The sequence below is a fragment of the Nasonia vitripennis genome (genome assembly GCF_009193385.2).
Source record: "Nasonia vitripennis strain AsymCx chromosome 3 unlocalized genomic scaffold, Nvit_psr_1.1 chr3_random0004, whole genome shotgun sequence".
In the NCBI taxonomy this organism is placed as follows: Eukaryota; Metazoa; Arthropoda; class Insecta; order Hymenoptera; family Pteromalidae; genus Nasonia; species Nasonia vitripennis.
Window position 1 is genome coordinate 1,433,762 of NW_022279623.1, and position 14,690 is coordinate 1,448,451.

Sequence of the window (14,690 nt, forward strand, 5' to 3'; positions counted from 1 at the left end):
TTGCGAATCATATTACGTTAGTTAATGGATGACGCAATGAAATATCTTAGCGAGTGTGGAAAAAAAATGTCGTACCCTTGCGTATGTAGATTTCGAAAGCCATGAGATGAGTCTCAATCTTGTTGGCAGCCAGCTCTTGCAAAGGAAGAAGGAACTTGATCGCTTGCTCCAAAGGATCCTCGGCCTGCAGAGTTTATTAATTTTTAATAATTGCAATTATTGAAAAACACAGATGCTACTCTAGCGAGACGTTGACGTAAGGAAATAAAATGCTTACCCTCTCCAGCTTCTCTGGAATGAGCTCGTCCAGCGTGGGCTGTTCCAGATCAGGATCGGTCTGCTGTCGCGACTTATTGTGCTGTTCCCTCTTCTCCTGAGCCTGAGCCGCCTGCTGCCTCTCAAGTTCGGCCTTCCTCCGCTGTTTCCTCTGCTTGTTTCTCAGCTTCTTCAACTCGGACGGTGCCAAGTTTTCTGCAAATACACGAAAAAGAAGTGAGTTAGCAAATTTTCATCTCTTATTCGTCGAGAGCGCGAGAGACTGCGAATATCCGAAGCTGATTAAACACCGTAATTTACAATGCTTGTGTGACGATGTTGCAACGAAATGAGTGCAAATATAGATTTTATTACCGACGCAAATGAGAAAATTAATACTAATCGTACCAAAAAAATATACGTCATAGTTATACAGTCACGAAAAGATACCGCTAATTTGCATCCTCCCCCGAGTACTGTATAATATAAAACAACAGTATAAAAACAGGGCAAACGCGCGACGAGAGAAGACAAAAAACAATCTGCACGAGGGCCGTCAGAATTTTCTCGCACGAGCATTCCACAGAGCGCAGCCAAGTGGCGGCGGTGATAAGCTCGCGGGGGTAAAAAACCGGCCGAGAGGCGCGAAAAGCAAAGAGAGCGCCTATGCGCACGTGAGCAGCGCTCTCGGGCAATTGTCGCTGCTCTCCCGTCACGCTCTCTGCGAGTATTTCGCCACCTATAGCTGTACTGCCAGCCAAGGTCAAGCGTGTCTGCAAAGAACGCCCGCAAAGCTGTTTCGCAAAGCGACCGGCCTTTTCTTCTCGGCCAGCTTTTCCATCGGCGGCATGTGCACTCGCACGTGCGCCGGTCACGTGCAAGCTCCATGTGCGTTCGTGTGTTCGATCGCTCGATCTGCGCGCAGTTCCGTTTTTGAGACCTGTTACACGCGGTCACGCGTTTGCCGGTTGCGATCCCGACGATCGGGCTTCTTTTACTTCGTGTCTTCTGCTCCCATTATCTCTAATGTTCCGTAAGCTAGTGGGTGACGGAAAAATTGTAATTACTCTTGGTGGCGGACCATTTGAGCAAGCGGATGTTTTTGCGAAAAATGTTCTAATTTTAGATATAGCACCGTTTTATTCGCGGTGAAAATCGAAGAGAAATCCATACCCGATCGCGATATCTGAGGTATAACCGTGTGGTTGGTTAAGGTTTTTTCGATACACATATAATTGAGCGGTATAAATCAGTTATTAATAATTTTAGGTTGTGCTGCGATCGCAATTTGAATTTTGTTCTCAAACGACATGTTTGCGGCTGTAATTTACTGCTTTTGATGATGGTTTTGTTATAACAAATAAATGGTTAATGAATAAACTTCACCTCGCTCTCCTTGCACTCACTTAAACCCAACGAATAATATGTCTTGTAAATCCGATAAAAGAGCACGTTTTGAATTGGGAAATTTCAACGATATAGTGATTTATAACGCATTAAGTATCCAATATTCCATCGAATGTTATCGCGATGATGATTGATGTTTCAGGAGAAGCATTACCCCGGCTGCTGATGCATCATTAGAAGAAGTATATATACGAGCAGCACGTAAATATAGAAAGTACAACATATGGAGCATGATTTTTCGAACGAATCTAATGGCATTTTATTGTTCATCCTAATAATCGATGCAGCCTCCACGATATAATAGGAACAAAAGCATCGAACTCGTAATAACGGTAGCATTGCGCAAGGATCGAAAGCAGCCCATATGCCTACCTACAAGCATAAATATATTTCCTAGACATGCGCGTGCATCTCTAATCTATTATTCGCCAGATAATGGATTCAGCGAGACGCTCGTAAAATCTCTCCTAGCGCAGTGCACATGCACGTATACACACATAGTATACACAGTGAGCCGAGCCGCGAGGCTTTCATTTACCGTGTCATAAAACGTGGATTTTGAAAAATCGTCGATAAAATCAATGAGAAAACGACCTTTATATGGAATACGGAAGTCCATTTGTTGGAGGCCGCGGTATAGAGCCACCGAGCAGTTGTATGCTACCACTATATACTGCGGTTAAAAAGTAGATCAAGTAGATTAGATTTAGAGATGAAAGCTCACGATCGGCGGGAGCAGTTGGGGCGTCGGCATTCGTTAGCCAAATAATATATAAAACACAATGCGAATAACTCGTTACGTTCGATTTATGAAACGTGTATCGCACACACATACACGCACACATGCTAAGTACTGATTGGGAAAAAGTCCGAATCAATAACAATGGACGGCCGGCCGTAATAAATTCGGGAATTCGATTGAGAATTGTTTCTTTTTTTCTTCATACGTGCTATACGTGTTGGCCCGTATACTCCCATAGAGAGCACACGGCAGATATCTCTAAGGTCGGCTTACGCAAAAGTGTATAAGCGCTTCCCTCTCCTCGAATCAGCATACTCGTGTATACAACAATGCGCCGACTCGGTGCGCTGCTTTTAATTATAGTCGCGCGGTGTATATTAACTCGGCGCTATTATAACGTGAAAATCGGACGGACTTTCCATCAGTTACGTAAGGCGCGGACGCGTGGCGCTGCTGATGCGCGATGTGTGCGCGCATACCTGCCTAATACACTGCAGTGTGTGCCGCGGGTGTGGGTGACGTTTAATAGATATTTTAAGACTGATGGGTTATTTATGTAAGGGCGACGCCGCGAACGATAATTGAACGGGACACGTAAGCCGTTGACGAGTGAAATTGACTTTCCTTTGTCTTTTCTGCACTTTCGAGACTGGAAGTCGGCGTGTGCATGTATAAATTACGCGCATTTTCTAATGCGTGTTTCGAGCTCGAACGTCGAGAAAGAATGTTTGTTTATATTAATTCGCGCACGTGTGAATAGAAGGAATGGACTTTAATTTTAACCGCATATTTTTTATTTTTTGTTTGAATTTTAGATAAGTTGTAAAATTTTTTGCCAACTATGCGTGGTGCCAAAACTCCAGGAAATCAAAAGATAATAGCATAGAGTAAGAATGTCGTTTTACGTCACGCCATCCAAGCTGGAGCACGTATTTTCGCTCGCAATTCCTTATATAAACTCGAGCAATATAGCGCAGCGCGTGATGATAAAAAATCTATTTCGCGCGGATCCTCATGTATAATTATACGTTTACTCTGCGGTCTGGAAAAGCGTTGAATATTGATGTTTTTTTTGCTCTCCGACGGAAGTTTTAATGCCACGCGTTGCAGCGGGGTGACGCAGCGCCGTAGTTAAAATAAAGGACTATATTTATAAATTCGAGACGCGACTCCGTCGCGGAGAGTTTCGAGGCGCCGTTTGTTTTTCGTGCGAGAAACTCGACGGGCCACTGACCTGATTCGCGCCTCCGTCATTGCATGCGGATGATTGCGTTAAATACCACAATGTTTTTATTATGCGTGGATTTATCTTTATGCTTCGAATATTCGGCGTCGGGATAAGTGAGGAAGTAAGAAGCAAACAATCGAATTGCCATTCAAACATTCGACGAAAAAGATTAATCGATTTCCTCTGTGGTAATATTTACTTGTGACAACCAAACGATATTTTTACTCCTCAAGCGAGACAAAGAGATCTAAATGTGTCTAAATGTGCGTGGGTGTCTAGACATGCCTCCCTACTAGCTCTCTGTTGAACTTAAATGTGGGAACTGGCATATACATACGCTAATGCGTAGGCATCTCTCGGCCTTCGGTGCGTCTTATTTAAGTGCCGTATCAAACATTAGCAAATTTTTTGACCTACTCCGACTATAGAGTCGTGCGAAATGACTAATTTAGCATGAGTCATTTTAACGACGAGCAAACATAATCCAAAAAGCATATACTTATCCGGGTTGTAATAAGCGAACCACTATATTATATTTTCCAACAAAACGCGTGCAGGACGAAAATTTGCCAAGCGTATATAAAAACAATAAAATAAATCAGAGCACATATATTATTCCCTGCGCGCTTATACCGTATAAGGAGGAGAGAGTAAGGAACAGCCGCGATTAAGCGCTCAAAAATCCCTAGCACGCGATTTTTTCCATCCTTGAGAACAAGCGGACCTTGCCGCTGCTCCCAGAAGAAATGTGGAGCAACCGCACAGCAGCAGTGGCCATGATTATATGCCTGCGCATGCAAATCGCATCCCTCTTGACGATTTGCTCTCTCGTACGTATGCGCATGCAGACTCCACCTTACGGCTTCGCTTTGTTTCGCTGCTGCTTGTGCTCGCGTTTTATTCCTCCGCCGAGATTGATTTCGCTCGAGACGCAATTTTTCTCGGAACGACCGCCCTCTACGATGCTAATGGCTTATCAATGGAAATCGCGCCGATTTTGTAATGTACAATGTGTGCGACTGTCAGCGCTGAGGAAACGATACGACAATTAAATTTTTAGAGCCGCGCAAGATTTCTTACATCCTATCGTCGCCTTTTTTGCCTGTATCAAGCACACGCCAATATTGCGCAGCTCGCGCCGGCGAATTATGAAATTTAATGACCGGTTGAGATGGAGAACACGGAGCGATTCGCGGCAATCAATTTCGCCTAGACAAACGCACTTCTATTTAATAATACCTATTAGAGTCTCTCATGCGCTCGTGCGAAGAAACTTGTTCTCCGATACGTTCTTCTCTCTCTCTATCTCCCCGCCTTTACGATCTGCAAATACGATTTGTATCGTCTACATCTCTCATTGCCTCAATGGGTTTCATCAATTTCTTTGTCCGTGCGCGCGCAGGACTCCACAAAAGCGAGTAGGCACAAAGACGCGCGCGCCCGCACACCTACGTTGTGCTATACGTACGCGTATTCTCTTTCTCGAACGCTTTTCCGCGGCTTAGAAAGTGTGGAGTCGTCGTCGTCGCAGATACGAGCGATCTTTTATGCGCCGTCGGCTAATGCGAAATTAAATCGTTTCTTTCGCGGTTTCCAGCAGACGCGTGACTGCGCACGAGATGCTAATGGAAGCTTTATGCATGTACCTATAGGTACATACTATATACGTGTAGGAGTTTATACGGTTTGCACCGCAAGAGAGAGATATTCATCTGACCAAGCGCATGCTGTTATCCGCGTGTTATGTATAGGATTCGACACCGTAATTGCGGGCTAATAAATTGATCCGAATCGTTGCTGCGGTCACCTCCGCTTTTCACTCTCTGTCATTGTGCGTTTATGCGTGCTGTGATAAAGTTTTTGTTCGCTGGTAAAAATACGGACTAAATTTATAAATGTTACGATGTTGTTCCGATTTTGTTCGCGGTACGTTCGAGCTATAACGGACGATATAGATGAGAGTCGTTAAATCAAACGATTTTTTGATAGGACGTCCTAAATTGTTGGAGATGCGTTTCTAATATTTTTTAGATAAAATGTAGAGCAAACAACAGTTTTGACATAAACGGAGTAACGGGAAGCGTAATGTACCAGATTATATTAATACACTTTATAGTACAGCAATATAATTCCAATAGGCACTCGCACGTCGTTAACACGAATAGCGAACTAACGGTTATGCGCGGTTGTCACTGTGTTGATATTCCCTATATAAAAAAGTCATGACCGGATGAAATGAAGCCAAGAATGCGTCAATATGATTGGCTCATGTAGTGCGCATACGCCCAAAGTATCGTTAAAATTTTTTGATTTCTAAAATTGATTCTAATATTAAAAATGTAATATAATACTATAATACATATCAAATTATAATTTGTGTATTTATAATATTCTAGAGACATTCTACTCTCGAGACTATTCTATTCTCGAGACATAACCTTAAAATTTTAAAAGGAAGTTGGCGACGAAACCGCGGCCATTTTGAAATTTATATGAGCGCGAAATGAATCATATATTGTAAAGTTTGATATATTTCCGTGATAGAAAACAAATATTAAAAATATCAATTAAGTATTTATATTCCATTTAATAAGTTAATGAAAGTATAGTCTACTACAGTGCGCGCAGCGCACTGCGCCAAGTCTAGTAATTAAAAACCTTTACTAACGAAGACGATTAGTGTGCCCGCATCGAACTGATAAGTTAACGAACCTACATCTTGTTCTCTCCGATTCTAAACAAACGTTAATAATTCAAAGTTCGTGCACCAATAAATATCCACTACCTCTCGAGCTTATCTGATAACATCGTGATTTGTGCGCCAGACTATCGGAAAAATCATCTTCGCTTTCGTGATAAAAATTCAACGAAACACAAGTCGGCTACAATGCTAATTGCACAATTGTCTTTCACACAGTGAGCAAACTTCTGTTCTCGAGTCCAGGAAAAAAGGGAAGAGCACGCTAACCCTCGTAGCCAACGAGACTAGCCCGAGCATCAGAAAAAATCTACAGAAACCGAAACAATATCGATTCTTCGTGCAGCAGCAACAGCAGGAGCACAACCTACGCTCAGCGTTCGCCGCTAACCCGGAGCCAATCGACGGGTAATTATCATTGTGTTCGCGAAGCTAAATTGGCCCGCGCGCGAAGATTTGCGAACGAAAGCGCAGTAGCGGTTCTACCCACACACACACATAGATCTCGCAGGCGAGCACAATGTGCATCGTAGATAGCAAGAGTTCCGAAATAATAAGAGCCAGTAGGCTCATGCGCAGGCACGTTTAATTCAGAGCCGATCGAGTTCGCACGTGCGCTCTCCTGCACACATACATGCACATATACACAGGCGTACGACTGCACGAGCTCGCTTCGGAGAAAGAGATAGAAGTTGAGTAGCGAGCCTGTGGGACTATACGCGAGCGGCCGTCTCTTTTCTTCGTCGGGAGTTCAACCACGCCCCGCGAGCGCATGAGTCTCCTGGCCACCGCCGCCTGCCGTGGAATATGTCTCGAGAGCTATGGTTGCAGTGATATGAGCCGTATACCTACTATACGGCCAACGCCCGCCCGCCGAGATAGATTTTGCGGAGATACGCGATGGCTTTCTTTTTTTGCGCCGAGGACTGCGCTCGCTCTGGGAATCTGTCCGAGCGGAATTTTCAGCTCCGATTCGATCTTCTTTTTTTCCGTAAATCTCTGGTTCTCCACTGTTATTCAGCAGGCGAATTTGCATGATTTTGTTAAAGCGTTTCACGAGAATAAAGTGTGGATTATTCTATACGCCTGCGCGATTCTCACACCGGCCGATACGCTTTTATCGAGAAATCCTTTTATTTCCAGATAGATAAAGGCACAGTGGAAAGCAAACACGGCTCTCGTCGGAGTAGTAGGTATTTATCATATGCAGGCGGAGAGCGAGATACATGCGCCGAAATGTGTGGACTTGATTTACAGCATCATGCATCGGTCCGAATATAATTCAAGCCGATCTGTGAGAAAGAGGACCGAGTCATTGGGCGCATAACGCTAAGGAGATTAGAAACGCGTGGCACATTACCTGCTGCCGCGCGAGGTCGAAGCTATAATGCGAAGTAAAAAAGTTGTTTCTTTTTCTCCAATTCGTATTTCCGTGCCAGCGTACACATGTATGCGCGATTGTGCCGTAATAAGCTGTGAAACTAGTCCGCGGAGGAAAATGATAGTCATAATCACCATTTCGCTGTATGGGAAAGGACAACGTCGGGGGCTCTGAAAGTCGGTTAAACGTGTCCAGCAGCAACCGCGAGACGAATGAAAAAGAAGAAATCGTCGAGAATAAATTCACACACAGCGCCGCAGCGTCGCGTTTAATTTTAAAATCCAATTCGGGTATAGATTGTCGCATCGAGATAGGATTTCCTCGATGCCAGCGTTCGCAGTTATAGACGACTAGGAAAAGCCGGACTGCCGCTCGACATATTGAGCGATCACGTAAAACGTCGTGTGGCGCGGCGGTTGTGCCTATAGGTATATACATAGCGTATAGAACCCACAATTGCGCGGTCGCACGATAATTAAAGGGACTTTTGCATCGCGGTTCTTATGCGATTTCGCGGTAGATTAGAATGCCGCGCGCGGAGTATTCGCCGTCTCGAGTTGACGTGAACGTGTGTGTCTTTGTTTGTGTACCATACATGTGACGCAGACATAATTGTCCTGATATTATTGCTACTTTTGTAATCAAGTCGTGTGCCTGCATCTCCTGAATTAATATTCGCGCGAGTTTTTTTAGTTTTATTGTTACGTATCGATGGCGGATTTACGTAATTTGCATGAGCGCGATGGATTTTATAATACAGCGTGCGGCCAGCAGTTTGTCTTCTAATCACAAGAAAGCGCTATTTTTACGTCAGCTTATTATGACTAATCCATATTACCGCGGGTCAATGTTTTCTCTAGAAAGGGTTCTCTTGGATCTTCAATAAACATCAACAATGAACCCGCTACTTTGATCGCATATTCTTCTGCAGAAAAAAATCATAAGGCTTACGTAAAAATCATGAGTCAAAACATCTGAATATGCATCGGCTATGATCCCTGAATTAACAGCGCGGAAGAAGCCTACACAAGTGGGAGGATATATAATTATCGCGATTTCCCGAAATGCGAAAATCTAAGCACCGTGCGACTCCGAAAATGGGGCTCAATCGACGCCTTGGGAAAACGTCGTGGGCGGCGAGGCTAAACAGTCGACCTATTGAAATAGACGCAGTGGCGCATTGTCGACAAAGGCACAGGCGCAGCAGCAGCAGCAGCAGCAGCGGCGAGATTTCAATATAGTTACTTTTTCGCGGAAGACGACTAGTGCGCGCACGACTTCAATTTCGTTCAACCGGAGAGCGAGAAAGTTTTGATGGTTCTCTCGCTCGCGCGAATTTTCATTATACGCTCTGTATACAGCAGCGTCGATGATTAATGACCGGCTAGTTTTTTGCTCGTCTTCGCGGCTCTATTTCACGTTTCATTCGTTATTAGCCACGGCTCCTCTAATCACCACATGGCCACGAGGATGATGAGCCCGAGAAGCCGGCCGTCGTAAATCTACTCGGCACTGCAGTAACCTTGTAAGTAGGCCTCTTTTTTACCGGATGCTATATACCTATACGGTGCAGTACGCGCGGCTGTTTATCAATTGATCGCCATTCAGCGAGAGAAATAGCCCGTCGTAAAATAAGCCGCGATGCAATCTAACCGGCTAATGCGGCACGAATGGCGACATTAACGCACACCGCATGACCCATCGCTTATGCCTCTCAAGTGCGTATCGAATAACCATACGCGCGAGGAGCTTGATTGATACGCGAGGATCGCACACGAGCCGTTCCGCTTCTTTTTATTTTCTCTCTCGGATCGCCCGGTGGTAAGCTTTCCTTTTGCACTTGCGTATCGCGTTGTAATTTATTTTTTAACTTATACATACGCTTTGTAGCTGGATGAATTATACACGTTCTTTACTCACAATTTTACGAGGTAGCGCTCGAGACGCTGCTCAGAATGCCGCTGGAGGAGGTGATTAATGGCGTATTAATTATACCTGCTGAACCGTAAGCGATGGGAGTCGAATGAAAACATAAAGATAATTGTTAAAATTCATAAGTCAACTGTCTTATGTGTTAATATAATTAGGGGGTATTAAGTAACGCGGGTATGGAAGATTATTACATTCCGCGAGAGAAAGTTTTTCTACTATGTAAGACGTTCTTTACGCAAAAAGTGCGATGCTAATTGTTGACAATTAGCGATGTGCATCGAAGAGGTATGCCAATAATTGTTGTAACGAAAAATAAACAAACAGTACAGACGATTGGAAAATAGTACTCATAGAGGTTGCGGGTATCAGCGGAACAAACCGAGTGTGGTAAGACGACGCACGCAATTCATTAGCTACGCGATAAGTGCGATAAGCACATCATAAGTGTTCTGCTCATGTTGCAAGCAGAAGAATAATTTGTCACTTTTCCGTATCTCATTTACCGGGAGCTGTTGCAAGGAAATAAATTTGATTCGATGCGATCAACACGATCTACAACTCTCTGCGATCCCAATCTTTGATCCACAGAAGCATGCATTTCGTCTCTGATACATCTCCGTCGTAACAATGAATATTCAGAGCTGAGTATGCTCGGATTCCGTCATAATGTTTATGAAGATATTAATTAAGCCGAATTGGTCTCATAAAACGTTATAAAAGAAACACCGCACGCCGCGCAATCTCGCATACGAAATCATATTTAACGCCAGAGTAGGTCAGTCAAACGATCCTATTTCATGGAATTTTTAATTTAACCAGAGCGTATAGTACATTAAGCTCAGCGTGAAAATTAAGTCATACGCCGGCACAGTGTTTCTAAAATTTACGGCCCCAATGGACGTATTGAAAATTTAATAGAGCCGCTTCTTTTTTTCGCCAATAAGGAAGAGGTGAGTAAATTTTGCTAAATAAGCAATTAAGAGCCACTCATAAATACGCACGTACACGTACGGTCCCTATAAATTTCCAGTCGACGAGAGGCTTGCTCGCACAATACACGCTCTCGCGAGGAGAAAACTGCCATAACGTACGGGATTTATCGAGCAAAGAAAGACGATTTGCATATCTAATTTACGCGTTACGCTCGCAAACGACCAAAAAATTCGGGCTATAATATTATAAGCCGGCGCAAAAACTTTTCGAATTACCTCACCTCTCGGCATATAACGCCGCTTCCGAATAAAAGGAGAGCAAGAACTTGCGCGGCTCTAGGCTGAAAAATATCAATTTCCGTTATCGCGGAAACCACCGCTTCCCGTACGCATTATAGCACACGCACGCATGAATATTATGTCAGCTCTTCGACGAGCGTTTTCGATCGAGGAAGCGCCGTGTTTTACGTCACGCGTTGAAGAAAAAAAATACCGCCCCATGGTGGCGCGTATTTCAAATTCGAGCGCGCGCTTTTTTCACGCGCCGTCGACGAGAAGTGTGCTATACACCGCGCTGTAATCGCGGCGGCACGCGGCTGCGACTTTTACGAGCATCGCGCGTAAACAATTTGCGCGAGCGCCTATGCGTTTTATACGCTTATAGAGGCCGGAGTATTTTGTGCAAGGGGATAGAAAGACGAGAGGATCGTTGAAGCGAACGCACCGATTTCCTCGATCTCCGAAAAACTCGTAAATTATAGTTATTGCGAGCGCGAGAGTATGGAAGAGAGATGGAGCGGACTGCGCACTTGCGTAACTGAAGCGTTGAGTATTACGCGCTTTGCTCGACTGCTGATGGGGTATGCCTCGGATCGAGCTACCTGCGGTGTTTCTTATAGACTGTTTCCGAGAGACCTGAATTTTTGTTTTATTTTTACTAAGTTTAAAGGCTTTGGTAAACTTGCGAGAGCGCAAGAGCAACGATTTTTCGACGGATTGGCGGAAATAAGCGGAGGAAAATTGACGTCTGCTGCAAGCGGTGAACAACGATTTATTTGATGCTTTGTTTGTCCGTGCTCGTGTTGCAATGTTGCGATGTGATTGTTCCGAAAAAAATAAGTATAATTACGGTTTACGGGCATTTGCACAATTTTTTTATGGTTCAAGTTATCTGTTGGTAAAGTAGGAGATGTACGTCAGATCAGCTGATCTCTTTCTACTATATAACTGATGGCCATATACAAGCGTCTTCGAAAATATACAAATTTTTTCAGCAAACCGCTTATGATTCATCGATGCATCATTGGTATTTAGCAGTTTGCATACCCTCCCATAAGTTAACCTAAGCATTCCTTGTATAGCCTACATGATGACATAAGATACATTGAAAATCGACTCCGAAAGGATGGGATTAAACTCTTTCGATCACAGTGTGCTGCATAGCTGTGAATTAGTGTGACATCATGCTTTGAAATAAAATTCTCGATCGATGAAGGCATAAAATTAGATGAGCAAACATGCGACTAATTTCGATTTTATTACAAGTCACCGGCGCGTTTTAATAGCAGCTTCGGAAAATGTCATTGTTTTGCAACATGAATATTGCATGAATAGAAAATTAAAGGCTGTACGATTGTAAATATCGATCACCTCTAGGACATATACTTCGTGGAAATTGACGTTTCCGTTTTCTCCGAAACTTCTTCAAGACTGAATTAGACGACCGTTTATGTATAGTTTATTACGTCAACTCGCTCGAGTATCTCAAAAATATTGAGAAGATGCTCGTGCGTGGGTCGCGACTTGTGCGAGTGTCGGCTGTCTCTTCTTTGTTATTCTTCTTTGTGCTGCTTTCAATTAAGCTATTACCGCCGCTAGACGCGCTCAACTGCTGCGTCGGTTAAGCCGAGCGTGGTATAATCGCTGCTTGATTTGTTTCCGAGCGTGCTACTTGTGACTGTTTATTTTATTCTATCTTCTGTATCGAGCTGTCGACGCAGAGGTGCGATATGAATTACAAAACGACTGTCGCGAAATCGAATAGAAATATCTGTCAATAATCGAGTTCTCGTCGGAAGAGGAGATGGACGAATAATGTTTTTGTCATCAGTCGCTGCGCAGTTGTGATTATGGAATAAATAATACTGGACGCTCCGAGAGTTTGAATGATAATGATAATTTCTCTTCTCGAATCGTCGCATTCGCATGTGCGAATTCGAAGAGAATTTTGTACAATAATCGGTTTTGCGTTCCAGAAACACCATCTTTACATAAGCACCGAGCAGACTTTGACGAAACAAGCCAAATTAGACGTTTAAGCATGTAACGAGTAATATTGTATTACGAGCCTTGTTAGCGCGGTTCGCAATGAAATTTTCCGGTTATTGCACATCCAGTTTCGTCTATAGCGTCGATTATTTCGGTCGGTCGCGTGATTCGATTTTGCAATTCTCTCCATAACGATACGGGCCAGCAGGGCATATGAGAAGCGGCGGAAACGTATGGCGAAAGAATGGGCGGGAAACCTGCTTTTCTGATTATCCAGGGGCAGCCATGCGCGCTCGGTGCTCCTGCCAAAAGTGTATTATTAGATTTCGGGAGCCGGCGGCGGCGGGACATTTCACTTCCATGCGCTACGAATCTACTCCCGGACAGTTGATGAAGTGGCGGAGACCGATGACGAATCATTCCTGCTTCACGTGCGCGCGTCCGGTTATACTCGTATGTGCGCTGATGGTCGTTCCCGCTTTTTAAATCCGACTTGAGCTCGTTACGAAAGATTTCTTCGAATTTTCTGTAACCGTGACCTTCGGGAAAACGTGCGGATATTTTTTTAGGAAAAGAAGTTCGCGTGATATTTTTATTCGACTGACGTGACTTTATCCGTTAAAGCTCTTTTTTAGTAAAAACAACGTTTTTCAGCTTCGGTTACATACAATGACTGGACGATAGAACAATATTTATTGTATTAACAGGCGCATAACTTTGCATGAGCACTCTATCTATACATTTTTATCGACTAAATCTGCATACGAACACCGGAGCGCGAGAAAAATTAATTTGTTCAACAATGGAGGGATAAAGATAAAACTTTTCGCGCCGAAACGAAATACAAAACTCGATTCCAAATAATTCTTTCTCGCTCTGCTCACCTACATATTTCAGCTACTTTCCGGCACCTAATAATTCACACTCCCGTGAACAAACGAACCCGCGGCGTTGCGCGCAGACACGGAGAGCATTAAATAACCGACGAATTTCCGTGTGCATGCAATCGTGACCACGCACGCGTATAAAATTGCAAAAGATTCCATTCATAATCGCATAGCTCCTCGCCATATAACAATACCAATATATTACACCACACGCAACGAACGAACAGCCAAATGGGCATCGAGAGAAGAGAAAAAGACAATCGATTGTATAGTATAAGCCGTGTCCGATTCAATTAGAAAAAAAGCCCTGACATAAAAATGTCATCCGCCGAACGAGTGAGAATAAAAGAAAGACAGCAGCGCCGTTTAAGAAATCGGTCCGGAGTACGATGTCTTTTGTCTCAACGCTTGCTTATCTCTATCGCCGAGATGAAATCAAGAGCTACTCCCGCGGCTGAAGCGTGTCAAGGAAAAAAGCCACGCGACTCTCTGTGCTGTAAAGTATACAAACAGCACAGTCCGGTTATGCGTTGTAGCCGTACGAATCGATCGGCCAATTAACCAGCCGAGGGAGCATCGCTAGATTGAAATGGATATTCCTTTCGCGCCACCGACCGCTACTCGACTATGACCCGAGGCGCGGCTATAGCCAGTATACATGCTCAGGCTGGAGGACGTGATGTGAATCGGAAAATTGAAAATCGTCCTTTTTCCGCGCAGAGCCGGATTCACGCGCGGTATTAAAACAATATTTTTTATTCGACACGGATGCCCCGATTTTACGTGAACAAAATTCCTGCCAAACTTCTCGGCTGTAAATATTTGTTCGGCTTTACTGCATTACGAAATGTTTGCATTTATTATTGGAATGATTCCAAAATAAATTCAACCATGCTTAAGAGCAATGTCGAAGCTGGAGATGAGGATTCACGCTGTATAAAAAAAGACTCGGAAGTCCAA

At 43.9% G+C, this 14,690-nt stretch overlaps 1 protein-coding gene across 1 annotated transcript in view; it reads right to left on the reverse strand.

Moving 5' to 3' along the window:
* Positions 1 to 14,690, reverse strand: part of LOC100119426 (N-alpha-acetyltransferase 15, NatA auxiliary subunit) — a 75,937-nt gene that overhangs the window by 3,179 nt on the left and 58,068 nt on the right. Inside the window, exons 9-10 of the mRNA XM_031925777.2 lie at positions 278 to 471; positions 76 to 184 (exon numbers count right to left, since the gene is read on the reverse strand). Coding sequence (XP_031781637.1) covers positions 76 to 184; positions 278 to 471 — 303 coding nt within the window. The remainder of the gene's footprint in view (positions 1 to 75; positions 185 to 277; positions 472 to 14,690) is intronic.